At 37.8% G+C, this 27327-nt stretch overlaps 2 protein-coding genes across 3 annotated transcripts in view; both read right to left on the bottom strand.

Annotated features, from left to right (window-relative positions):
* The window catches only part of LOC136718824 (calcineurin subunit B type 1), a 22615-nt gene extending 3923 nt beyond the window's left edge, over positions 1–18692 (bottom strand). Inside the window, exons 1-4 of one of the 2 annotated variants that reach the window (XM_066696574.1) lie at positions 18396–18692; positions 6973–7012; positions 1516–1692; positions 51–110 (exon numbers count right to left, since the gene is read on the bottom strand). In XM_066696574.1, coding sequence (XP_066552671.1) covers positions 51–110; positions 1516–1692; positions 6973–7012; positions 18396–18398 — 280 coding nt within the window. In that variant the 5' untranslated portion in view covers positions 18399–18692. Of the gene's footprint in view, positions 1–50; positions 111–1515; positions 1693–1948; positions 1989–6972; positions 7013–18395 lie in introns of those variants that run through there. The other variant, XM_066696575.1, reaches the window with a different exon arrangement.
* A 4556-nt stretch (positions 18693–23248) lies between these two features.
* cnrip1b (cannabinoid receptor interacting protein 1b) lies at positions 23249–27010 on the bottom strand. The gene is made up of 3 exons (XM_066697034.1): positions 26631–27010; positions 25652–25796; positions 23249–24152 (listed from the first exon to the last, which is right to left on the bottom strand). Exons 1-3 carry the CDS (start codon positions 26807–26809, stop codon positions 23988–23990), a joined length of 489 nt encoding a protein of 162 aa, XP_066553131.1. The 5' UTR covers positions 26810–27010; the 3' UTR covers positions 23249–23987.
* Positions 27011–27327: the final 317 nt, after the last annotated feature.

Raw genomic sequence — 27327 nt, 5'->3', positions numbered from 1 at the left:
TTTCATGGAAAATGTTTACCACAAACACGGGAATAAAGAGATATACTTACACCGCAGTTTCTGTTCCTTGTCACCTTTGACACTGAACTGTGAGACACCTTCTATAAATTCTAGAGAAGAGAACATGGTACAGTTTAGTAGTGCTACTCTGCAGTACACTTATTTTATTCAAAGGAAAATTAACCCTATCACACAAATATTAATCATAAATCAATAAAAAAAAAACACTGGCTCGAAGACACTGTGCTTACATAAGATAATTCAAAATGTGAAGTCTTTGTGGGTCCAGAGAGAGTGGGTCAAAAGTCAAATGGCATTTATGAGTGGTAAGACTCCAGCTGAGGAAAGCTGAGAATAAACTGAACGTATAGGTGACAGACACCACTAAGTCATTTTATAGTAAAAACCACAGTGTGGGAGGTCAAAGATTTAGGTAGGATATAAAGTGTTACTAGTGCTTGGAAAAAGTGAAACTACCTTTTTTTTTTAGGGGGGACATTAAACATGGTCACACAGATTAAGTGAAGAGCCAAAACATTACATAATGATTGACTGCAAGTTAGAGAGAGCAGGGGCTATCCATTCACTACTCAGTTACTCAGCAGATTATTGTTTAATGTTAAAAAGCTGGAATCCATTTCCAACCAGAGGTGACATTCAGGCCACATTCCTGCAATGTTAACATTAACCAAGATCTGTTCGTTAATCATGAGCGATTAATGTACCGTAAAAACCATAACGGGCAAAAAATCCAAGTGTAAGGAAACAAAATCAAGTCAGGTAAGTCAAATTGAGCCGTGTATAAACTATGGAAATCTGAATATTCTTATTCTTCAATGTGAAACTCATTACTTAACACAACCTTGTAGAACAGGAATAATTGAACACCTGCTTTGGCAGTGAAAAATGAGAAAAAAGATAAGGTAAGTTTTCACTACTCAAATAATGTAGATTAAATCAGACTAAATCTAAAATGGACTTGATGGATATGCCTGGTGGGCCTTGATCAATGCCCAGGCTTAAGTAACGAAGGCTTCAAATACAGTATTTGTACATTATTAACATTTTAAAGTGTCAGTAATCATTGAAAATATTTGTTGCATTCTTTCAACAAGCCAGCGATCAGTATTCATCTTGTTTTAATAATTACAGAGGAAGCCTAAAGATCAGTCTAATCATTAAAACATGACATATGAATGACGCTTCACAAAAAAGCACTTGTTTTTAAGCTAGGATAATAACTTAATTTAGTATTTGACATTTTACATACATACAGTCTCCCTATACACAATAAACCTTTCATGTGTCCTCTTACTTTAACTTACCAATGTAAGTAAACTTTCAACGGTATTTTAATGAAGTGCAACGTGCAACATTACCACTATTTTCTTTCAGCAGAACAGATTAAGTACTTGAATAATCCCGAGAATGACTCCCTGAATAAAAACAGCAATAGGAAAAGACTTTGAATTACAAAAAAAACTATAGAAATGCACTAGATTATTTCAATCTTACCTTTGAAGTCGACTTCACCGTTCCCATCCGTGTCGAATATGTCGATAACTCGTTGTACTAGGGGATTCTGTTGCAATTCAGGCAAGGACATAAACTCTTCTACACTCAAAGAGCCAGAGTTATCTAGGTCAAGTTTCTTAAATCTCTTTCCTAGCCTTTTAATCTCGTCAGCATCAACTAGAATAGAGAAAGAGAAAAAAAAAAAAAAAATTAAAATGGACAGGTTCAACAGCACAGTGGCAGCGTAGGCTTGCAGACTGCAGTTAATTTTTCCACAAGCAAACACCTACACCGACAATGTAAAGCACTACTTCGAAAATAAGGAAAACAAGACTGGAAGAAGAAAAAAAACACCACACATAGTTACAGCTCTGTCATCGTGAACTTTCTCACAGCAGTTAATAAAAATTGCCATTCCCAGACGAAAGCTTACCCAGTTTCTTGTTTGTGCCAGCCATGATGATCTCAACCTGCTGTTCTCTAGCACAATACTAATGGCAAGCCTTTAAATAACATACTGGGTTACTAACACTAAGCTCATTCACCCAGTCACGTGACACCCCCCGCAACACTAATCAGTCCACCTGAAACACCGATATGCCTATTAATCGTTACACAGAGCAGATGAAAGATCCGAACAAGCCCGGCATGTTAGAATGCACAATATTAGCTGAAGAGATAAATGGCAGTATGCTTAATTCATCTTTCTACTGTGCTGTTGAAGGTGTATAATAATGGTTTTGCTTGATGACTAATGAAAAATGAACAAATGATTAAGCACTTGGATAAGTAGCAGTTGTTGCTGGGAGCCCTGCATGCAGATTTATGTATATGTTTGTGAACACCTGAAAAACCTGCTTACAAAAAAATCAAAATCAAATTAAATCAAAAAATTTAAATATAACCTTTGAACACAATATATATATTAACACTGAAACCACAAAGTAATGACTTTTACACGTTCACCAAATTAACATCTACCAGGTTTTATTAAACAGTTTTTATGATGCATATTTTGAAGTACTGCTACTCAAATTTGACCAAGTTATTTTTTAACCAAAAGCCTTAAGAATTACATTGACTCATACCAGCAGTGCAATTGTCTAGTACTAAAGTATAACCAAGATACAGATTGATTCAATGATTCAGGCCTGACATTACAATATTGGATATACAGGTTCACAATCCCTTATCCGAAACATCTGGCCCCAAGGGGGGGACATATACTGTACTACAGTATATGTACTGTATCACCCCAGAACGGTCACAGCAGAACCCCATTTGCAAACATTAATATTTTTTGCAGCGACTGTTCAATAAAACTATCGGAGAGCACCTGAAGCAACAGACAATACAGAATAAGACAGTCATGTTCTCACTAAATCTATGTATTTTTAAATAAATGGCCTCAGCAATTCTGGATAAATGCTTCCCCCAGCATAGTTGCTTGTTCTGCACTACTCTCCACCATCTCATGAACTGAAGTCTAAAAATAAGCATTTTAGATGGTGTGTGTGTTTATGCTGGCATCTCAGACCATACACATACATTTTATAATGTTGAATACCTCCCAATTTCCCAAATGTCAGCTTTGGGAATCACCCAAACTATCTATTGTAAAGTGCTCCAAGTCTGACTAGCTCTATGAACTCAACCTCTTTTCATAAGAAACATCCATCTGAACTCACACTGTGGAATCCTTTGCCTCCAGGCATACACTCGACAGACAATACTAAGGATATAATATACAGTTTAAGTATAATTATTCAAACCTCTGCCTAACACAGATAAACTACACACTTCTCTTGTTGTCCTAGAGCACCTTTTTGCCAGCACTCTGACACCTGCTGCAGACGTTTCTCCGACTACCCTGGGCTGCTCCGAGGGGTGCTGCCTGTCTGTGAACTATTGTCATTGCAAAGTTACACCACTAGAGGTTCCACTGGACAAACAAGTAGTATTACAATAACCAAAAATAAGTATTTTGTTATTAGACAGCTGCAGTAATTTCCTGGTGTACAAGTGCAGTACTTTATAGATACAAACATATCCAGACTTGTTAATAAGTAAACTTAGTAGGAGTATCAGAGGTAGGAGTGGTAGGCAGGCTGTAAGCAAAACACTTCCTTATTACAGAGATTTCCTGCTGGGGGCAAGAACAACCGATTCCCAGAGATTGAGCCACATAGCACAAACAGTACTCTACCTTAAAAAGGATTTCTTTACCACAAATTCCAAAGCAGCCTTATACTATTATTATATGAGAAGTAAAATAAGGCAATTTGCAAATGATACAAAACCTAATAAAATAAAGTAGATTTTATCATTGAAAAAAAAAACAGCAATTGCTTGATGGACATTGACAGATGGTATCGTTCCTCTACAAGAAAATAAAAATCAATAAAAGCCTTGCAATAACTTAAGGTAATCCATTAGCTAAATACAAAAACTGCTATGTGCTTACATGACAAAGTCATCAACATCAAACACTGAACTCAAAGCTTACACTGTGAAACGCTAGAGAAGTAAAAGGCAAGAACTGTACGCTGCAGTGAGCTGGTCATTTTGGATTGGAGAGTAGACAAGAACATTAATTGACTCGAGAAGCTGAAGCATTTTAGCTGCAATAAACTGTGACCAGGCAACCACAAAAAGGGGGTGTAATGTCATAGCAAGCCTTCAATACAGAATAATACAGTAATTACAAAAAGAGTTTCAAATGGATCGGATCTTGCAAGGGACTGAGCATTAATACCCAATTACTTAGAACAAAGAATAAATAAATGAACATACATGCACATTACAAACCAAATCAATACAATTAATCCAATGCATGATTGCCATCCATAGGCTTGCATGGTAATAAATATATACAATTAAATGCAGGAATCTAAAAGAGAGTCAGTGATGAAGCTTAAATCTGCAGGAGTAGTATTTATAGACAATGATCTGGAGAAACCCCCCTCCCCTCCCCTCCCCCAGGGAAACCCCTAGCAACAAGGAAACCCAGCTAACTGACCCAGGTTATTTTAGGAGCTTGCAGACAGCTACAGACACTTTCAGGCACCAGTGGGTACAAAATGAGCTGGATTACACCGGTTTAATATGTAGGCTTAATCGTCTAGTCTTAAAATTACGAGACAAGAGTCTAATTATCAAGGTAAACAATTCTATACAAGCATAATATAAGCAACAAGTTAAGAACACCCACACTTTTTTTTTTTTATATGTATATATAAATTACAAAAAATACTGCATACATTTTTTTCATGCAATTCTAACATGTTGGAAACATTTTAAGGAAAATCAAAACTAATTTCATTACAGGAACCATAACATCATTTACTGAATTAGTATCATTTTATGAAGAATTTATTGCAGCAAAAATATTTTGAAATGGCTCCGACCGATTTATTTCAGCTCATAGTGAAGGATCTTGTATAATACAACAGTAAATCACAGTCCAACAGTAAAGTAAAACTACATCATGTGACCTAAACTATATAGATAAACACTGATCGCACTGCAATTGCCATATGATTTATGGATGGTTACAACACAGAAACCTCAAAACAGAGGTGGTTATAAGTACAGTATTCAATTCAAGGTAAAGATTTTTAAATTAGGATATAATCAGAGGCAACAATAAAAACGTGAAAGTAGGTCATGCTGAAAGGAAGCTGGTAAGTTGGCAGCCTCGTGTGTGTGAGGCCTGTGTACAGTGAACTATGGCTGACTTGCGCTATTCAGTACTGGAATGGCAGTTTGCAGGGACTAGGAGACCTTTTGTGCTGAACATTTAAATGGACATGAAATATAATCACCCAGTTCTTAAGATGCCAATTTGTTTTCACTGCATTCCTCCCGAGAAGCACTTGGCAGCACTCGAACATAACTAACCACAACAGAAGAGCAACATTAGACAATTACTGCCCCATTCTTATCTTGAGAAAATGGGTAGGAGAGTAATAATACAAGTTAACTAGTTGTGTGTATTACATCACTGGTGTAACAAGGTGACTAATCGGCTTTCTGGAGAGTCTCCCATACTGACAACATAACAGGCCTCCTAGATAAAGCAGGAGATCATTAATATCAATGGAGAAACGCAGCCTTCACTGCAATGTTTACTACGGCAGCACACTGGCAGTCATGGGAGACCAGAGCACGTCCGGAGGCTGCCGAGTGCCCCGACTGTGGCTTGGTCATGCTGACTTAAGGTTGGCTGCCTTCTTGATTGGGTCAACAGCTGCCAGCAATAGAAAGGGGAGGAGGGTGGAGGTCTCGAAATACCCTGTACTGGCCTGCAGCTGAAGTTATTTCCCCATCTTCTACAAACTACAGGTGCAATACAGAGACCTAGATTCTGAGCTGTAAACCTGACAGTGTTTCTTAATAAACAATTACTTTGTTTCAATACAAAAACATCTGAGGCTGGAGTGAAATGTCACCTTACAATGTTAAACAGTTGTCAAAGTATTGTACTTCCAAATGGAATATTGGTAAGAAGTAATAGATTTCACTACACAATTAAATTGTTAAGCAATGTCCTTTTTCTTTTGATATTGCAGAAGATTATTTTTCATTTGCTTTGCCCATCAATCACTATGTCAAGTCAGCCACCCTGATTATTTACTTCTTCACTTAAAACTAATTCATGAGTAAGATTTCAAAAACCAAAATGCACATAAAACATGTAAAGTGTCTCTGAATCATCCTGGATGTGCATTTGCAGTGATTTAAAAGCCAATAAAGAAATGCAATGGCCTCCAAAGCTTGACACATGCAATACCAACTATGAAGTTCACAGGCCAATGTGATTAATAACTACGCATTTCCTGAAACCTTACCTGGGCTGAATCTGAAATACAAATAGAGCAAGTTGACAATGACTGCAGCGACACTAAGACTGTAGCCTTTATAAACAAATGACAGAAGGCCAGAAACCAATTAAAACGGAATATCAAAACTAAAAATAAATAAGTCCGCCTGCAGCCCTGGAATTGACCTTGATGTGGTGCAGCAACTTCTTGCAGTCGCTCACGGCCTTCGCAATATTGCTGCACTTAGCTCTTGAGAAAGAAAGCATTGCTCCCTGTCCTTCTGCATGTGAATAGTTATGTCCCCTCAGAAACATCTGAGAAACACCCTTCATGGTGAGTCACTCAAGGAGGCTGGATTAGCTTCACTTGAACAAACTATTGATCCACAAATAACAGACAGATTGACATCCACAAAGGAAGTCTGAGGTGAAGGCTGCTTTCACGTCACCTGCTTGTTTAATTTTGATTTGCATTATTAATATTCAACATATGGAAAGGACATCACACATTCACCATTGTTCATCATTCTAACACTCCTAGGGCACATTATTAAAGATAGAGAAAGATGAACAGGTAAGAAGCCCAAGTAGTCAATAAACATTTTATTTTTATGCACAAAAGAAAAAATACTCACAGTGCGAGCACATTTCCAAGGGATAACTTGCTTCATTTCCCTAAAGAGAAAAGAGAATAGATGAGGATTAGCCTACACATTTTCAATCTAGCTTAAAAAAAAACATGCACTGGCAGTACATTATACATTTGTATATATATATTTTTTAAATGCTATGTATAAAATCTACCAAGTGGAATCCCAGAATAACTTAACCCATCATTACGGCAGCAGGAGTGCCAGAAGAGTTCCATTACTGACATTTATTCCTTCTCTGTTCTTGTGAAAGAATGAGCAAAATTATATAGCTTCCATCTCCATAGCGCGTCATAGCAAGACCTACACAGCAAGACTTATTAGTGGCTAGATACTGTAGCATGTGTAAAGATGGAGAAGGACAGAAAAAACATCTAGCCAAAAGAGCTTGAATTTCGTGAAGCTCCAACTGAATTCTGTAACAAGTGGACAGACTGCTTCAAAGGTTTTTGCAATTCATTGGACAGTGGATACTAGGATCTGCTGGATAGTGTCTCCAGTCTGAAAGCAGTGAATGTATTCCCTTTTTAACCTGTTTTGAAGTAGTACATCATTCTTATACAGATCTTTACTGCAACATTATTGACACACAAGAGGATAAAAGAAAAAGTGCAGAACATTTGCCATGTATGAAGAGCATGTGTGTTAAGATGAGCAATCCAGTGTGTAGTGCTAGATTTCCTCTTTGTCTTTAAAAAGCAATCACTATAACAACTGGCAATATCAGGAATGAGAGTAAACACACAGCTGTGCTGGAAATGAGGGCATTGTCTACAGTCTCTCAGGACCTCTGTGGGACATGTATACATTGGAACTACACTGAGTTCCAGGGCTGCCAAAAGCTGAAGCATTTTAGTAATGGAGAGAAGTATGGTTGCTAAGCAAGCTTACAATGGCCAGCTATGAGAGGATGCTACATCTACTTATGAGAAATAAGTGGGTAAAGCCACATTTTTCCACTGTCCATTAAATTAGTTAATTGCACACATCTCTACTTGTAACCATTTAATTAAGTAAACCTTCTGTCACCCAACCACCCCAATATCTGTGACTTTGCAAATTATCAAACATATTAGATATTCTAATGACAGAATCCAATGCAATAGCAGCACCAAGTACTAACAAGGTAAGACTACAGTAAATTGCTTTTGTTTCTCATGATGGATTAATACCTAATGAATACACTCTTGAGTTTCTTGAACAATTATTCAGCAGCATCAGTAAAGCACTCAAAAAGCACATTGCACTTAATTAATTTCATAAGAACACAACTGCTTAATTTGCATTAAACACAAAACAAATTGAGTCACTGAATATGAAATTAGCCCATAAGGAGTATTGCAAATTAATAAACAGCCTCATTTTGTCATGGTAACGCTTCAGGAAATGTAAATTTGACACAAGGTAGTGCTTGCAATTTACTGGGCAGTTCAAGGCCTACAATATTTATCTTGGTGAGGCTTATAAGGTTGTATGAGGTAGAATTAAAATCAACACCAAATCTGTCCTGGTATAAATGAAAAAGGTTCACCATAGAACATTCTGGATGCTCACAGCATTGCCTACAACACAGCAACAGGAACTCAAATGGGTAAAATGTTCACAAAAGGCATTTGCGAAGCTTATTTAATCATTTCTGTTCATGCACACGGGAGTGGCTGCCTGTATCATAATAAGGCTTTTCATTGCGTGGAGGGAACACCCTTATGAGCAACCGCACAACGAGAGCACACAGAAAAAGAGCGCCATGAAAAATTAACTCTCTCTAGCACCTGCATTAAGAGGTCATCATGCTTAAATGTGCCATTTAAAGGAATTGAAAACTAAATGCTTTAGAACTAGCTTGCAAACTCGTATCTCTCAAGTTTTCAAAATGTCAATGCATGAGATGTCACCTTATTAAAAAAAAAAAAAATTGTGGTGACAGAAATCACTCAGCATGTATTTGTTGAGGGGGCGGAGTGGGGGGGAACGCATGAGATTTTACCAACAAGGTGCGAATGTGAGGTAGAGCCTCAATGTGACGTGAGAGCTATGCAAATTGTGTACATTTACAACATCTATGTTCATGTCAAACCCTGTGAAACCCCAAGTCCAACCAATCAAACCATGGTATATGAAACTGTTCCATATATATATATATGGAATATATATATCTGTTTTGAAGTGCTCTTTGAGGTGCCTGGCTAATGGTTTTATGAAAAATGTGAATACATGACAATTCACTGATTTAACACACACACAATTGAGTATGTGCTCCTCAGTCCCCAAGATTTTCTCATAAGCAGTTAAGTCACTTTGGATTGATGCGTTTTATCCACATTTGCAATGCTTGGTTATGTGGTATGTTGTCTATAATGGTATGAGGGAAGACCAGGCCTGTACCAGCATGTCAGAGAAATCACCAAACCGATTATTATGTTTAACACATGCTGGTAATTTACTATACAAGAACAGTGGATTTGTACAAGTCTATATAAGCTCTCTAAAATAATGTAACCAATTTTGAATACTTGTTACACAATACAAGGCCAAACAGATTAATTATATTTACTCGGGTGAATCACAATGCCTTTATAAAATAAACTGAATGAAAAGTCTAGGCTGCCTTTGCAAAATAAAAACTATTTCTGGTGCTCTTGAGATAAAGCAGCCTGTTAATAATTCAGATTTATCAGGTGCTAATGAAGTCCACATTGTGCTATCTACCTGCATGTAGGAAGGTTAAACCAACAGTCAAAATACAGCATACAACACCATAAATTACAGTATAGTGCATCACAGGCATGTGAAGAAAAATCTAATGAAGCAAAGCACGATTGTTTGGAGACAACAGAGCCATTTATAGGACACTGATGAGGTTGTGGAGCTGCACGCAGTCTCTAAATGAACTACCGATAAAGGATAAAAGCTACAAATAAAGACCTTTTGTTTGAGGCATGTAGAGATTTGTCTTATGTAGGAAAAAACTGAAGAATTCACAATATTGTCCAAAGCAAACATTCAGTTTCCCCACTTAATTCAGAAGAGCTGGGGAAGCCGAGCAGCGTTTGAGATGGTGACAAGCGGACCTGGTTGATGTGCACTAGCCCTCCTCCTACTGTGATTTATCTGCAGCACTTATACCGCCCTCCCTTCGATAGTGGCGCACTGTCAGCTGTGCAAGACAACATGGGGTTTCTGGCCAGGGAAATCCCGACTTAAATATGTCAACGGCCTTCCAGCATGAATAGCTTACTTGGCACATTGCATCCAGGCAGAGCTGAATGCATAATAAGATCCCAGAAACTGCTGCACCACCCGTGCTGCACAGCATGTAGCCTATCCATTCTCTGACAGACTTCAGTTACACTCTGCACACCCCTCATTGTTTCAACTGACAGTGTCTCTGCTGAACGTGGAGCACAGTCCCATAGGTAGTCATGTTGAAGAGGGAGAAAGCATTTTATTAGCTGCCAATTTTCCCTGTCTTATGCCACTTTGGAACTTGCGTTGCCGTGAATTGCGAAGAGCCCTGCTTGGAAAAACAAAAGGACGTTTCTCTCTCTGAAAAAAGGAAATATTTCACTCACTAGGTCATTAAAAGAACACACAGGCATTTTACCCATAAATATATTTGTAGAAAAAAAAAAACAGAACAAAAATATCTACCTTGTCTTGAGATCACAGTGTGGCTTCGACCATTTCCCAATAAATGTGAAACTGAAGTAATTCACTTGCACCTGCACCCTACCTTTCCTCTCTTACTAACTGACAATCTGACTTATGTTCATCAATGTCTAGAAAGCTTATATCCCATTAATCTTTTAAACAAAAAAGAAACTTATTTACACCCTTGGAGTTTGTCCATAGAAGCCTATTTTTTAAATACAGCATGCTTAATGGGAAGCTGACACAGGTGATGTCATACAGTTGTTTGCACTTGTGGATTAGCCTTTCCGTTATTTTTGTCAATTACATTTAATAGGCGATACACTAGGGTAATAGGAAAAAAGTTCACACCAGTTCTACAAAGTGGAAATGCCATTACAATTTCAAACAAACGGTACGATTCAATATTTTTCCTAAAAATCTGCAATTTGTTCAGTCAAGTCAAACTCAACATGGAGCCCGAGATATGTATCCAAATAGTAATTATCAACTACAACTGGAAACAGTATGTATTAATATGAACAGAGGGAGTTAAAGAAGGCTACCTTGTTCTTGGCTTAAGATATACAATCTAATCTTTAAAAGATCTAATAAAACAAAGCTAAGGATTAAGAAAGGTATAATGTATTTAGATTTCAGCTTCTTTACAGTAATGACTTAAAAGAGGTAGGTATTTGTTCATGTTTATGTGCATAGGGATATTTCAAAAAGTACTAAAATGTGTCAAACGCAAAGTGCCACAAACAAGTAGAGAACTGTTACATGTCACTACCTTTAAAAGTTTACACAAGTACTAAACTTCAGGTAGTACAGTATTGGAACTGCACCAGTGGTCAATGCTGGTTTAACTTTAGGTCCCACAGATAATGAAATAAGGCAAAGGGGATTGCAGGATTTAGGATTACTGCAAGTGTGAGGTCAGGTTAACGCTTCAACCTTTACATGGCCAACTTCTTTCTAAACTCAATTTCACACAAAAATATATATATTTTTTTTTAAATAGAATGACCAATATGTTGACTTGCAACAAAAACATTTTATGCCGAGTCTTAAACTAATCCTTCATTCAGATATTCATAATTAAGGGATTAAGATATATTAAAACTACCTAATTACTACAGAGCACATGAGGTTTGTAAGTGATAATGCTGCTGTATTTTAACATTTTCTACAGAAAACCCAATTTTAAGCATGAGAAGGACTGGATTATCACTGTCCAAACAAAAATGGTTTCTCAAAGGAGAGTGAAGGAAATTAAACCTAACATATTCCAACGAGCACAGAAATCATGTAATCTTCATTCAAAAATCAATGTCTTATTATATACTGTATATATTTTAACCCATTGCATTTTAAGTAAAATGCATTAGCCAAAATAATATTTCATTAATAATCACATTTGAGGCACTTTTTGTACAGCACTGCTGAAAATCCAACACATGCTAAAGAGCAATACAAATCTAGCACTTAAGTCTAAAACAACCCTGATGATTGTGTACTAGATATTAATTCAATTTCAGAAATGTAGGGCATTGGGTTTACCCTATTTCCCAACATCACAAGTTCATTAAATAGAATTATTGGACAAATGGGCTGGATCATTTAGGGATTATATTAATAATTCCCCAGTTGTTGTTTTCTGTTTCCAACTGTATCCAATGTTAACCTGTTTTAACACAGACTAAACAAGAAAAAAATACACTGAATGCTATCTAAGCTGTAACTTCCTTTTCTTCTCCCCTAATTATTCTTAAGCCTTCATTGGTCTTGGATTACATTAGACAAAAAATGTCAGACTTTTACATCATGGGCTAATTTCACCAATACTTCTGTGGATGAATGAAACTTCTTTAAAATTAGTCAAAGGGGCTGATTACTGGCTTTATTTATTTAAAGAGCATAACGGATGGACAAGTCCTGGTTGTCTGGCAATGGTATCTCGATAATACTTGAATTAGTTTGCTTAAATCTAAGAAACGGTGACCATATGCTTTAGTCAGTAAGAAACTGCCTCACACCTTTCAACCTATCAATGCTTGTCGCGCGCACACACGCACAAAGGAAACCCCAAACATTATCAGTTAGTAAGATAAGTTGCCGCTCTTAAACAAGTTTTGTTTTTAGATGTAAAACTAAACAAGTCTATACTGCTGACCTGCTTTCCCATGAAGTAGAGTTACTGTAGTACAGCATTAAGGAGCAGTTTAGGAAGGGGGTAGGTACCAGGCAATGATTCATTGACCTTAAACCAGAAACCAATATATGATATTTTCACATGAACTGAAAGAACAGCAATTTCCCTGGAAGTATAAAACATAGTGCGTCAGACAACAGGCAGAAAAGTGATTCAGCTCTCTTACATAAAACGCTAATATAATAAAAGGTAAAGCTTTTAAGTGGCATTAGTGCTCAACATGTAGAGGAACTCTGTACTAATATGACAGAACAAATGGCAGTTCCTTGAAATGTACTCTATGTGCCTTGACTTTGTCAGCAGTAGTACAGTATTTCTGATAATAGAATCCTAAACTGCCCTATTTTTAAATTTACATTGGAGAAGTTTCTTTTTTTTCATAAACTAAATGGCTTCAAGCAATAGAAAAGTTATATAACCCTATAAAAGAAAATTGATTTGTGAATGGTATCCAATTATGCCACGGTAGCACTTACACATTCACTTCAAGAATATTTCTGTATATTTGCATTAAAAACTCAAACGTCCAACTAGTCAAGTATTTAACAACTATTTTAATTAATTAGGGTTTCAAACAGAATTTAGGCTAATGATATGTAGTAGGCGTCTGAAAAGGGAAATGAAAGCTTCATTAATTCAGCCTTCCTCTTCATTATGTAATCTGCAGTGGGGAATGTCTGCAAAAGAACGCAGAATTATAGGTAGAAAAACACTGACAACATTTAAACAATATTGTGAGTTCGCACATACAATATCTGTACAATAGTGCATTAGCCAAGAATAACTTTTTTTAGTTGTTCACAAAAGAAATAAGCACCCTCTGATATTGTAGTCTTTAGGGCAGTATAACATTGTACCACCCATCCTATTAAGGAGCTTATTTAAAAAGGCAAAACTGTCTTACTCTACAGACCTCTTCAACAGCTGCAACTAGTGTCCAATCTCTGAGCAGATCTCTGGCACAGGTATGTCAAACATGAGGACCTTGCCATGACATGACAGGTCAACAGAAGGGCAAGCTGCCCAACCAGAGCATTGGCTAGAAAATATACTTAATTTAAATAATTAAATCGAGATCGACTGTCAATTATGTCGGGCTTAGTGAAAGCATCGCAAGGTTGGAGCAGCTCACCGTATTTACAAAATGTTATGCCAATTCTGCTTGCAAAAAAACGTGAAGCAAATGCATTAACTACTGCCCCAAATCCATCACAACTCATGAGTCCAATTAAAATCACATGAAGTCCTGAAGAAAGGAGGGAAGAAACTACTTCAGTCCTTGAAACGCATGAATACTTAACAGCCTCCTGTGACAGTGAGGTTTTAGATCAGATTAATTAACCATGAATACAAGGGGAAGGGGAGACCAAGCAGTTAAAGATTCGTATTCAAAAGATCCCATATCAAGAGATGTGTATCCAAGCCATTAAAACAGACAATTCTCATGCTGAGTGATTGGCTACCGATTCAGCTCTAACAACATGCAACCAAGAACTGCGGCAGAGGAATCCATCAAAGGGTCCACGGGAATACATGATTCAATCAGGTCTTAAATTTGATTAAAACTAGTTTTTTTTTTTTTTTCCTCAGAAGCTACACATTAGGCTGCAAAACCCATGCAATGATAAATGGTTCATATATAATGATGTTTGTAGATTTGACTCCATTTCAATAATCTTCACAGACTGATTACTGATAATTACCTTATGGTAAAAATAATACAGTTCAAATGTATCATTAGCAACTTCCTACTACTGTGTGGCTGGAACCCATAAGAAACTACATTCTTGGCACTCAATGGGTTTATAAATCTGAATTTTGCACCGAGAGAGGCAGAAGTTCCTATTTATTTTATGAGCAAACTTAGTATGACACATTCGCAAGTGTGAAGACTGCAGTTCACAGATAGAGAACTTGAAAAGATAGGGTGTAGTAAATGTCCAGGTTCACACTTTTGAAGTTAAAGTTAGTGTTCTACATTAGACACTATGAATAACTCGATGCAAAACAATCAGTGATACAAGATACCACACAACCCGACGGGCCAAATGGGTCATTAGTGCCGAAACTAAGATGCCCGTCTGGCAAGGGTGCTTGCTGGCTAACGGTGTCACTGATAGGATGACCTGCTTGCTGAACATGAAGCGCTGCATTCGTTTACAGAGGTTGTCATGGAAACAGAATAAGCCCAGAGACCCGGACTTCACAAGATGACTGGCTGCGGGTGCACTTTTCCCCCCATGACATATACACATATAGATCAACAATGGACAAAGGAAGCGATGGAACAGATAACAAAAGACATAGAAGATGGGAAGAACATCTTGTGGAGGCCTTAGTCCAGCAGTGGATCCACAGAGGCCGATTGTGAGACGGATATATACACACACATATATACAAACACATCTTGTTTCTTAAATACAAAATATTGCAATAAAAGTAGATTTCGGATTACTTTTATGTAATATTTTTATAAAATATTTTATAAAGTTGTCGAGAGATTAAATAAGGTACATTTTGGTGCTAATAAGCCCCCATACATTTTAACGGCAGAATTTCTATTCTCATTTTATTATATGCATATATTGCTTAGTTTCCTTGTCCTTTTCAACATTGAGGATTGGTGTTAGAAACTGCAAGGAAAAATCTCAACTGCACCCCCACCACACAATTAAGCATTAGACTTTTGTAGGAAATGTTTTATATTTTGATTCTCGTACATAAATATGCAGATAAATTCTACAGTTGTAGGTGTGACCATCTGTTTATCTGTAGTATACATCCTGTCAACATATGTTGAAGGATATACTAGACTCCCTCAGCTATTTAAATTACATGTACATTGTGTTAAATTGTCCTAGCATCGTTTTGGGAAAATTTTATAATAGTATAGTAATTATACATAGCTTCAATGAGGTTTGGTAGTTTAAGTTGTCTTACTGGGGGGTGTTCTAGTATAATAAGGTCTGTGCCAAACAAAATTCAAGTATTAAGCATTACAAATTAGTATATATATATATATATATATATATATATATATATATATATTTTTTTTTTTTTTTTTTTTTTTTTTTTTTTTAAATTCTTCAGTACCATGAAACAGAGGAACAAAAAAAAAAAAAATTATATACACACATCTATAAATATGGTTAGCTTGGCAAAAGCAGGGTTTGCTAATCTGTTCAACATGCAACATTAGATTTCTTGTTTAGAATGACTTTTTAAAGTATATATATATGCCTCTAGGATATGGGCAAATATAATTTATGCAGCAATTATTCATTTTACTTTCTTCCCTTGATGCAACTCAACTCTTCCTTGCCATTGCCATCTACAAGACATTTTATTGCTTAGGTGAATATTAATTAATATTTAGTTGGAGACAATCAACGGGTGTATCCGGAGCTGATGCTTTGTATAATGCCACCGTTTTCCCCTACTGAAGACGTCTTCAGCATAGTAGGAATGCACACCCCCGAGAAAACATTTCACTTTCATATATTTCTGAAAATATCTTATGTCATCCTGAACTAGAGCAAGATTATATGATTAATCAATTGAACAATATGCTGCTATGTCTTTCCAAAGAACTTCTAAGCCACAACAAGCTTGACTAACATTTGTTTATATATGTGTCAGTATTTATGTTGATTAATGTAACTCAAAAGATAATGCAAGTTGCATAGAGTAGATTTAAACAAAGTTGCATCAATACTTACACAAATGGGATGCTTTCCTTGGCTGAAGCTATTCAATGTGACCGCTATATAAACATGGAGGGAATTCACACGAATCCCCAGCATCAATAACCTGGTTTGACCAAGTCATTAATTATGTTGAGGGTATTTTAAGATTTAGTTTAGGGCTTCAAAAACAAGTGGGTTTGAATTTCATTGCCATCTCGTCCTTAAATGAGTTTGATTAGACTGTTTGTGCAGAATGCCACATGTTTACAACTACAAGACTCAAGCATGTTTATGTTTTGTCACATAAACCCTGTCCTAAAATAAAATAAATTAAAAAAAAAAAAAAAAAATCAAGGAATTAAACGACCATTTTAGTGGTGCTTCTCTTTTGTTTATGGGACAAGACCTACACTGAAGCAGCAACTGGCCAGCTACCAGGCAAAACCAAAAAGGGGTGGTGTGGGGGCTGGCTGGGCTGCTAGGTTTCAAGGGGAAATTTCAGTGGAGGCTGCCGGGAGTGACATGGAGGGATAGGATGACAAATTATGATCTGGAGTTCAAGGAGTCTAGGATACCGATTCTTTTGGGAAAGGGCAAATTAATGATTGCAGCCCAGATGAATGAAAACAGGAGTCAGGAGTGTGGGCGAGAGGCAAAAGCCACCCCGAGGAGAAACCCGTCTTAGATGTCGCAGGAAAGGGAAGTGCATGACACCGACAAAAAGGCATACGTGTTTCTATAGTCATCAACAATCCAGTCATTGTACATGCATGTTCCTACATAATGCACGACATATCCTCAAGAGTACTACATGCAACCACTCATTTTCATAGAGGCAGTCTGTTCCTGCGCAGTGCATTTTGATCACACTGCAATAATAATACTGGTGGCTACACATACCTGACATTATGACAAAGCTAGACGAGGCCCGTACTAAAAAAAGAGCTCGTTTCTCATGACATAGTCTTGCATATAAAACTAGATCTACATCCCGCACAGAAACGCTGCATTGCTAGTGAACGAGAGAGAGAGAGAAATGTAGGGCGTTATTTGAGACCACGATGATTATGGTAGACTGAAAATAATGATGGACGCAACCCCGTATTCCCAGACGACAGAAAGACCAGCTCCCATGCAAAAAGACCAGATCCAAACTTCTTTCCCAAGGATCGGGATAAAGCAGCTGGTGGTTTTACCAAGCTGGGACACCCGGGTTTCCTCATTTCCACACGAAGGAGACCACGATCGCCTCGAAAACAAAAACTGCGCACACACACACACACACACACACACACACACACACACACACAGTAGTGGCACAGCTCACGCCATCGCCCTCCCTTTGCAGCGTAGACAGCTCTGGACAGGCATGCACCAGCTGGAAACGGGGCTTTTGTGGACAAACGTGGGAGAAAAGCATTTCTAACCCCGATCAGCCCCCTGGATGATCTCAGAAATATCGAGCTGGGCAACTTCCAATGCTCCGATCTTCATTTCCCCCCCCTCCCTTCTCTTACTAACTAGCGCCATTAAAATGTACAGTTGTGCAAAATGTGCACCAGCAGTGTATTTACTGCGGGGCAGCTCTACTGCTGGAGATTGAATACGGTGAGCAGGAGCAGGAGCAGTCGGGGAAGTGGGCCAGCCTGACATGTTTGTGTTATTATTACGCCAGCACGGTGGTTTTTCTCGTCTTTTTTTATCAAATCCTGCTCGTTTTCCAAAAGAGCTGCGTGTCTGGCTTTACCGGCAACTCCGTGTGTGTTTTTAATGCGTCTGCCGTGGCGTGGGCGCGTACTGGTGTGCGTTCTGCGGGGCTATTAAATGAAGATGCGAGTGTATACAGAGAGGATATATTTTATAAGAGCCGTCCTTACCATATTGCCGGTCGGTTGTTGAAATGTCTTCTCTGGCACGACGGTACAACTGGATTTCAAAGACACGGGGTTGGGGGGGGCGACGCAGTTCAGCGGCGGTCTCCTCGATGGGCAGCTCTCGGTGTCGGGAGGGAGGCTCGCTGGCTGGTTCTCTCTTTCTTTCTCTCTCTTTCTACCGATGACGGTTTCACTGCAGTGGCTCGGACAGACCCGCAGGGAGGGGAGAAGAAGCGGAGGAGGTTGGTGGTGGAGCTTAAAGAGGAGGAGGAGGAGGAGGAGGAGGAGGTGGTGGTTGGGGGGGGGAGGTGCGACAGTACAATACATCCGGGAACTGCAGCCCGGGCGAGGGGAGCGTGTATTTGCATACGTCGGCTCTTACGTTGCGTCCCGGCGTCGGTTAATTTGCATACGTCGCCCCTTACGTTCGTCCTGGCGTCGTCGGTAGTGCGGAAGAGCAACATGGTGTGCTGAGATTAACTATTGTCATTTTCTAGCGATGACTGAAGTCCAATTAACAGACATAAGAGAATAACACCAGGGTTTTGCATTTTAATAGCTCAAGGCTCTTTTCTTTCGTTAACTGTATCATGCTTTTACCACCCCCACCCATATCCCCTCTATGGCCTCCCTTGCTTTCCATATGCCTTGTCCATATGTGCTAGTAAAATAATACTGCAGCTCTCCTGATTGTAGAACTAGCCATTTTTATAATGTCTTTAAACGTTTTTATTATTTAAGCTGGAGTGGGATAAGTATTTCTCAAAATAAGACTGAAAGGCAATGCACGGCTTCACTGAGAAAATAACTGATGGAGTTCTCAAGTTTTTTAGTGCTCAATTTAATTTATTTAACTTAAAATATGTAATATTGTTATTCCTTTTGCAAGTAAAATAACCAAACAGTAAAGTAGCCCGTGCAAATCTGTTGATTTACTAATATTTAATAATATTGCATTTTAAAGTTTCACATTTGGTACTGTGATGTGCACAGTCTTGACTGCTAAAGCATTTTCACCTGTATTACTTCTAGTTAGTTTCTTGAAGGTTCTTTGGGCTTTTATTATGATATTGAGATAATACATTCAAAACTGGGACAAAGTGATGAAAACTGGGACATGCAGTCACCACAATCATATCGTATAAAAATATTTGAACAAGGCAGCCTCATTTAAAAATACATAAATAAACATAGGCCTGGCACCTTATGATCTGACCCCTGGATGAATCTCTACATTTGCAATACTATGTTGTCATGTTGTTCTCTGGTTTCCCTCAGTCTAGAGTGAACCCCTTTTTAACACTTATGAATTAAGTTTCTTTTAGCAGACATAACATAGCACATACAAAACAGTTTCTTTATGGATTTGCCTATCAACAGTGTTTTAAAACTTAAAATGCTTTCATTAAATTAAGTATTCTAGAACCTTTATAAGAAGTATACTAGTTATGCTAATACAACAATTTACTTGTAGTTTCTGTTACAGAGTTGTCTGATATCTCTTAACCACACAGAGGTCTTACTAATATAAATCTAAAGCCCATTTCAAAATGCAGGTATGGGGGTTTTATATATCATTTTGAAAACTATCATTATTATTACTCAATTTCTTAGCAGATACCCTTATCCAGGGTGACAAGATATCACATTATTATGTTCATAAGCTTCAGTTGGGTCATCTGCTCAGTATTGGTGAAATGAACATTTACTTTGGGATTTAACAACTATTTATCTTTTAATTATGAAAACCAGTCCGGCTGGTTACAGACATACACTCAAAACTGAAGGGCTCCCGGGTTACTAGAGTAACATACTTGTCAGGCATAAATGAGTGTTTACAAAACAGCAAAGTGGTAAAATAATGAGTTAAGAGAAACTTAACTACAAGCTGTTTATGCAAGGTGTATATGATTTAAAGTGAAATACTTTGAGCTAAACAGCGGTATACATTTAAAACAGACATCCGTTTGACAAACCAAGATGTAACCATTGTAATTTTAAATACTGTACAGCTATACCACTGTTAGAAAAGTCAAATATGTTGTAAAGGTGGCATATTATTATTATTATTATTATTATTATTATTATTATTATTATTATTATTATTATTGTTCAATCCTAATATAGAATAATTAAGAATGCTAAATCATTGGCAGGAGAATATGTCAATGTATACTCTTAGGTAACAGTAATAAATGCAGTCTAGTTTTTTTCAAGCTCACTGCATACCACTCAATTAAATTAATTCTCACTGCCCTGTAAAACCTCACAGGTATATGAAGATGTCACTAGCTCAAAAAACAACTCTATTTGAAATGCCATTGAATCTAGTTTTAATTCAAGGGTGGCTCGTATCTTTTCAACTGAGACTAAGACATCTTTCCCCAACTGTATTGTTTTGAAATATTTATTTTGAATTTGAGTTCATGTTGTTGTTCACTGGGATCTTTTACTATGTAGTCATCTAAAGTCCTGGAGCTAACAAGATTATATAGCAGTCAACTGGAGCTGTTCTCAAGGCAGGGCAGAGATTGTTTTGAACTTCTTAATAGATTACAATTCAAATGTGACAAGACTGTTTGGCCTAATTTCATTAGGATGATTGAGAGGGGGTAGGTTCTTTTTATAGTCAAGACTCACACATGTCCATGAATTGAAAAGCACCCCCTGATTGGGACCTTCATGTCTCAAAAGCTACTGTGACCAAATATGACAAACTCAGTTGTCTCAGGATGAAAAACAAAACCAGATGAAAGAATGCAGGGAGAACTCCAAAAAGCTCCCCAGTCCCATCTGGAGACTGCAATGAGCCAAGACTTATCTCGCGGTCACATAATTCCTTAAACAGGAGCCAAGCTCTGCAAGTATTAGTCTTACTCAGGGAAAGATTGGAAATTTACCAAACATCATTGGCTACTGATATGTCCTGCAAGAAATTATAATACTATAGAGCACAATGTCAAAAAAAAGGGAAGAGTCATTTATTAAGACCTACATCATTTTGACGCACGGTTTAGGTGTTATGGAGGTAATTATCCCACCTTGGATTCAAAAAAGGAAAACCATAACCTTATGTGAGATTCAAGAAGATGTTCAGTGATGATTTCAGATTTCAAAAGGCGCTGATAAAGAAAGAACATTATGCTAGATTAGCAGCAGAAGAGGCCTGTAAAACATCCATTCTTATGCCATTCGTGTGTGCCTACAGCAATGAAAATTACAGCTGTGGGAAGAGAGAGAAACATCAAAGCTTCAGCACAATACGGTCTCTCCTGGTACCCTACTATTATAAAAGCACTTGTAACCTTTCACTTAGCAGATACCTAAATATAGTTTTATGGTGTGTAGCATTAAAGGAACTCCATCAGGAAATCTCTTTGAGAGTATTTCACTTTCTGCAGAATTGCATTTATAAAACACAAACATTTTTTTTATCAGAAAGTGAGACTCAAAATAAAAGTGATAGAGAAACTAAATACGACACTTATTTTTTATTGTTTACAGAGGAAATGTAACATCATGAGAATTTTCTTTTGGAATAAAGCATTCTAACATTTCTAATAACTGAACTGTTGATGTTTTTAATAAGCAGTCTAATCCAGTCTAAATCCATATTTAAAAATATCAACATATGCTTATAGTTTCCCCGAAGGTTTTATTTCCCCAGCATTGCATTGCTGTCTCTCTTCCAAAGGACATAAACGAGAATATTTCTGGGATTAAATCCAAGGGAACTACATCTTATTTTTATGTGTATCTCTGGTTTGTCAGGTATGCAATATTTAACTCTTAATACTTGAGGACGATTGACAAAGACGAACCAAACAAACCAAAAGTAGGAACCGGAGTGATTGGTTGACCTGCAAAATCTGCTTATAAGTAGATATTCACCATTTGGGAAATCACAGCAAGGCCGGGGCATTAGCCAGATATACAAGACTCACATTTTGCATTGCCTAGCCAAGAAAGTGCTCTGTACTAAAGGCCATGTGTAGAATACGTCTGCTGCTTGTCATAATATATTACACACGTCTGTGGGCTCCATCAATCATGACCCCACTGGTGAACACAATGGTGCCTGGTGGGGTTTTGTGCCAAGGGTGATATTCCAGGAATTCTGGGGTAGCTGTCTCAGCGGACATGTTGGTAAATTAAGCAGCTGCTTCGAGGGAAGAGACGATAGTACCACTATGCATGTGACTTGAGTAAAGTGCTTTGAGATGGTACTCACACTGGAAATATGTTCTATGAAACAGAGAGGGAAAAACAAGATGGATTGTTGACCACCAACATTTGTAAAGACTGAATTGTTGGAGTTAACTATACCACAGTTTATATATCCCACTGACCTTCTTATGTAAGCCAGCACAGATATTTTACAGGTGTTAGTTTAGTGCCATTTTTCAACAATTTGGATTGTCAGTGTGCAGCAAGTCTCTATGTTTGTGTCCATACCATGACAAAATCATTTTAGATAGGTCTACTTAATATAAATTACCTGTAAACTAGCTACATCAAAATATATTTTTAGGTTTTGTTTTTTAAGCATCGGGTTAATGTACAAATTACAAATACAATTGTCACTTCATCAGTTTAGTAATGCACAGTTGTTCAATTGCACATTCTTAAACCCATATATAACAAATTCATATTTCAGGTTTGGCAAATGTGTTTACAATAAATTGGTCCCTGCTATACTCATCGTTATCATACAATATGTTAAACACAAAACAGCAAAGTCAATTCAAAATGTTCCTTAATAATTTACATTCCCATCTAGCACCACCTGTAGGTGAAAAACTGGTATTGTTTGTTCCAAGGAAAATGGTTAACAATAAATAAACAAAGACAAAAAACTGGTGAATTCCATTTATTGCACCACATTATGTATTCCGTGTCAGTTGCATATTGATTTCTAGACAGTTTTGACCACCTTTTTAATTTCAGACCAACCTTTTTTTTTCTCCAAAACAGTAAAACATTACAAAATCATACATAATACTAGTTTTCATTTTACAAAAAATATCTCAAGCATGTTGCCACTCAGTTACACCTAACCACTGCTGATTTCGTTTTTTTTCAGAACTGGAACTAACAAACAAACAAACAACAGTCAAAACAAACAAAACAACACTGATAAGCTAAAGCAACAGGATAATTCGATATGGCGATTGTTGAAAACATAATGAAAACATTATAAATAAAGCAAACAATAAATAATACGGTCAGAATCCTCTTAGAATGCTGTAAACACCTTTCGGATCAGACTTTGCTTGTGCTATTCAGAGGTAGACAAATCATACAAATTGTACACAAAGGATACCAACACAAATACTTAATATGGGGAAAAACAAGACATATCACAGTGACCACTCAACAACACTTCACCAGACACATCTCAGATCCACTTGCCAACTTCAGCACACACTTGAATGCTACAACAGACAAAATTCTACTCTACCGGGAGAAAGGGTTTATTCTTTTGATATGCACGCCTATGGTAAGGCTTTATGCTGGCTGATAGTCAAAAGCCCTGACACAAGTTCAAGGTTGTTGATTGTGATTAACATTGATATCATATTTTTTCAGTAAACCTCAAATGAACATCTCCTTGTTGATCCACATCAGGCTGCGCGTCTCGTTGGGTTTACATTCGTACTCGATGCTGCCGAAGCTGTTTCCCCATTGACAGTGGTCCCTCTTGTGGTAGTTGTAGTACTTCACTTGCCATACGGTCTCAAAGGTGCCAATGTCTTTGAACTGCAAACAAAAGACCAAAAAAAAAAAAAGAAAGAAAGACATTGAAGCTAGCACTATAATTTCTTCTGATTAGAGTTCCTTCTGTAACTACTGTGCCATAGAAACCCATGAGGCAATACACAAGTGGGATGAGAAATGGCAGCTCTGTCTTGTATCATCCATTACAGCCACATAGTCAGGAAATACAGAAGACTAGAAGAGTTTCACAACAAATGTAAAGCTCATCTGGGAGTAAATTCCAGGAACTCCTGGCTCCCGGCAATAATGCCCAAGTGAGGTCAGTGCTGGCAGTAATCTGCAGTTTTCATCAGGTTAAATCCACAGCTCTGAAGAGTTTTTGCAGCAAAGAAATGAATTTGTAGAAAACAAAACCCTGCCATTAAAAATACAGAAATACAAGCTTGTTGACACAGAGACGTCAGACTTATTTGACATCGTGATTGCTCTGGGTGGCAAAGAGCAAGATAAGCTTTTCTGGTCTTAAAGGCTTAAAGAGCCGTATTCACTAAACGCAATGGCCGTCTGTGTCCATTGTGGGTGTGTTTCCTTGCTGTGAGCTTGAATAATTAGCAACCAAGCAAGAAACATGCTTTACGGGAGCTTAAAATAATGAAAACCCTTTTCAGATCTCCGAATCCTTAAAACGATCACATTATTACAGTATCACTGGTTTCAAATCTAACAGAAACCAAGGGAAATGTAACTGTAAGGGATGTTTATGCTTCCCTGGATGGCAAAACCTAGCTGTGGAAGTCACCCTGATAATATATGCACACACAGCTACTGGTAAAATGACATGAATCCCAAACACCCGCAGTATGATCAGCTTCATTTAACTAATGACTCTGAGTGGGTCAATTCAGCAAGGACTAACACTGAGCAATCAATATTTTATTTTGTCCAGTGCCGCTGAATACAAAGTAAAAAGAAAGATCCTTTAATAGACATGCTTTTATGATGATGACAAGAAAGGCAAAGTGTTATTTTTGTTCTACTGGTAAATGACAAACACTTTCTACATTCTCCTCCATGTTGAATGTTTCCTTAATCTTGAAAGGTTTATCTGCATAATAATGGTTAATGTGTCTTCATAATAGTCAGTAAACACTTAATGAACGCTTGATTTTCTTCCATGGAAAATAGATATTGGACAATTTGTATCTCCCCGAATTACTGTGAATGGAAACCACACCCTTCTATCGACAAAACCTGCATTTCTAAGGGAAAGGTCAGCAAAGCCCCAGGGACAATGTGTGCATCCAGTTATTCAGTGATGGATAGAGGGGGGGTTGTGAGGATGCAGTGAGGCAGGGGGACACAGTGGTTCAGCTGGCATCTTAAAGTCAAAAGTCAAGTCCACTGCTGTGGAAAAGGATCCAAAATCCAAAGAGGTTTTTGGTGCATCAATGGGACTGTGTGCTACTTTCTGTATGTCTGTAGTAATAATAATAATCATAATGATAATCATAAAAGTTTGGATGATGTTGCATTGACTATACCTGGATGTTCACTTGCACAGGTTGCCTCTCCCCGCTTTTGGTATGACCCACGCCTTCAGTGTCATAGATCCCCGTGTAGATGACAGACTGGGGGTCTTTAGATTTCTGTTCCAGGGGGAAGTTCACTCCACCTATTCCCATTGAACTGTGAATTACAATGAATCGTTTGGATAATGCATTAGAAGACATTTCAATTGCACAGTGAGCAATGAGCCCGGCAATGAAGGAACGAATTCATTCTGCACGAATTAGCAAAAACCAGAGCAAATTATTATCTGCAATCCTGTGTCCCGATTTCTGTCCAACAGTGCCCAGCTTTTCTAGTGCATGATGTACAAGACCCAATACCCTTAGATTATTTTTAATTTAGGGATATGATAACGCAATGAAATGCACACGCTGGTCAAGGAAAGATTTTAAAAAAAGGAGGTCATTCCGGCGGGAATATTAATAATAATAATAATAATAGTAGTAAAAAAAATAAGCACGCCAGTAATGGTGGAGGTTTTAATCTGGACTGTGGGATTTAGCAAGCAATTTGGGCCAACAATAATCTGGCCGCGCCTTCTGTTTGATCTGTGCTTGATTTAAGAAAACACACACACACACATAAAAACAGACATCTTTCTCTTATTATACTGTCTCATTAATATACACAGTCCAATCTGCTCATTCAAGGAATACATGCACCAGACGGTGGTGCTTTAGTAAAGGTGTTTCTAGTGCTTTTTCTGGGGATCTGCAATTAAAACACACCTTCTAAAGATCAGCTAATGCAGCATGACAGATGCACAATCGATTAAAACACATGCCTCCTTGTATGCGCGACACAGAAAATGGGATGTGAGCAGACAAGGATAACTGCACAGCGTCAACGCAGACAGACAATGATGATATATTTAGAATCGCAGCAGCACAAACGCTGACACATCTATTCGCCCAGGCCTGCTGCTTGCTGCAGATATCACACTGTACTTACATGGCTTCAATTGCTCCGGGCTTCAACACCACTTCAATCTTGTATTTGGACCCCGTTAGCAATTTGATCGTCCTGTTCTGGCCGAATCTCTGCCCGTCCACTTTAAAATACACCGCCCCGTCATTGGGCTGTATCTTCAGAGCAACGCCGATCTTAATGAGCTGGGGAACGTCGCCCATGATTCATAAAGATAGTGCCTGTTTTAATATTATATAGGACTCCCTGCTATTAAAGAAAAAGCCCGTTTTATACAGGACTCCCTAGTATTAAAGAGACCGCCAGTTTTATATAGGGCTGCCTGGTATTACAGAGACAGCCAGAAGGAGCAGCAGGCGAGGGTGAATTTACAGTAGGAGGATATTGTGACGTGTCTCCCACCGGAGGAAAACGCAGAGACACATTGGCAATTAAAAGTCTCTGTGCCCCTACTATCCTTGTGTGATTGCTCAGATCAGCCACACAGGTCGTCTCAGGGAACTAGCCAATTATAAAACCCCCACACATTCAATTAAGACGATTTCTGACTCAATATGGCCACTCTTAGGTAAGATTGCCTGGCTAATTGGTTTGGTAGGAGGTTTTCATCTGGTTTGCATTGCTATAGCTGTGTTTGTGTACACAGTTTCATGATATAATACATAGGGGCACAATTTAAAAGTATCTGAGAAACAGTTCATGGATGGAGGGAGTTGGGAGT

This window comes from Amia ocellicauda, chromosome 23, assembly GCF_036373705.1.
Source record: "Amia ocellicauda isolate fAmiCal2 chromosome 23, fAmiCal2.hap1, whole genome shotgun sequence".
Taxonomy (NCBI): domain Eukaryota; kingdom Metazoa; phylum Chordata; class Actinopteri; order Amiiformes; family Amiidae; genus Amia; species Amia ocellicauda.
Note: the sequence above shows the minus strand (reverse complement) of the source record. Positions and strands in the feature narration are given on the sequence as shown.

What these genes read in the sequence shown, in the direction of transcription:
- cnrip1b (XM_066697034.1), bottom strand. Translation starts at nt 26,809, where the DNA reads ATGGGCGACGTTCCCCAGCTCATTAAGATCGGCGTTGCTCTGAAGATA. An exon ending in CCCGGAGCAATTGAAGCCAT is followed by an intron (nt 25,797 to 26,630) that starts GTAAGTACAGTG and finishes TGTAATTCACAG; the next exon opens with TTCAATGGGAATAGGTGGAG. An exon ending in CTGTGCAAGTGAACATCCAG is followed by an intron (nt 24,153 to 25,651) that starts GTATAGTCAATG and finishes TTTTGTTTGCAG; the next exon opens with TTCAAAGACATTGGCACCTT.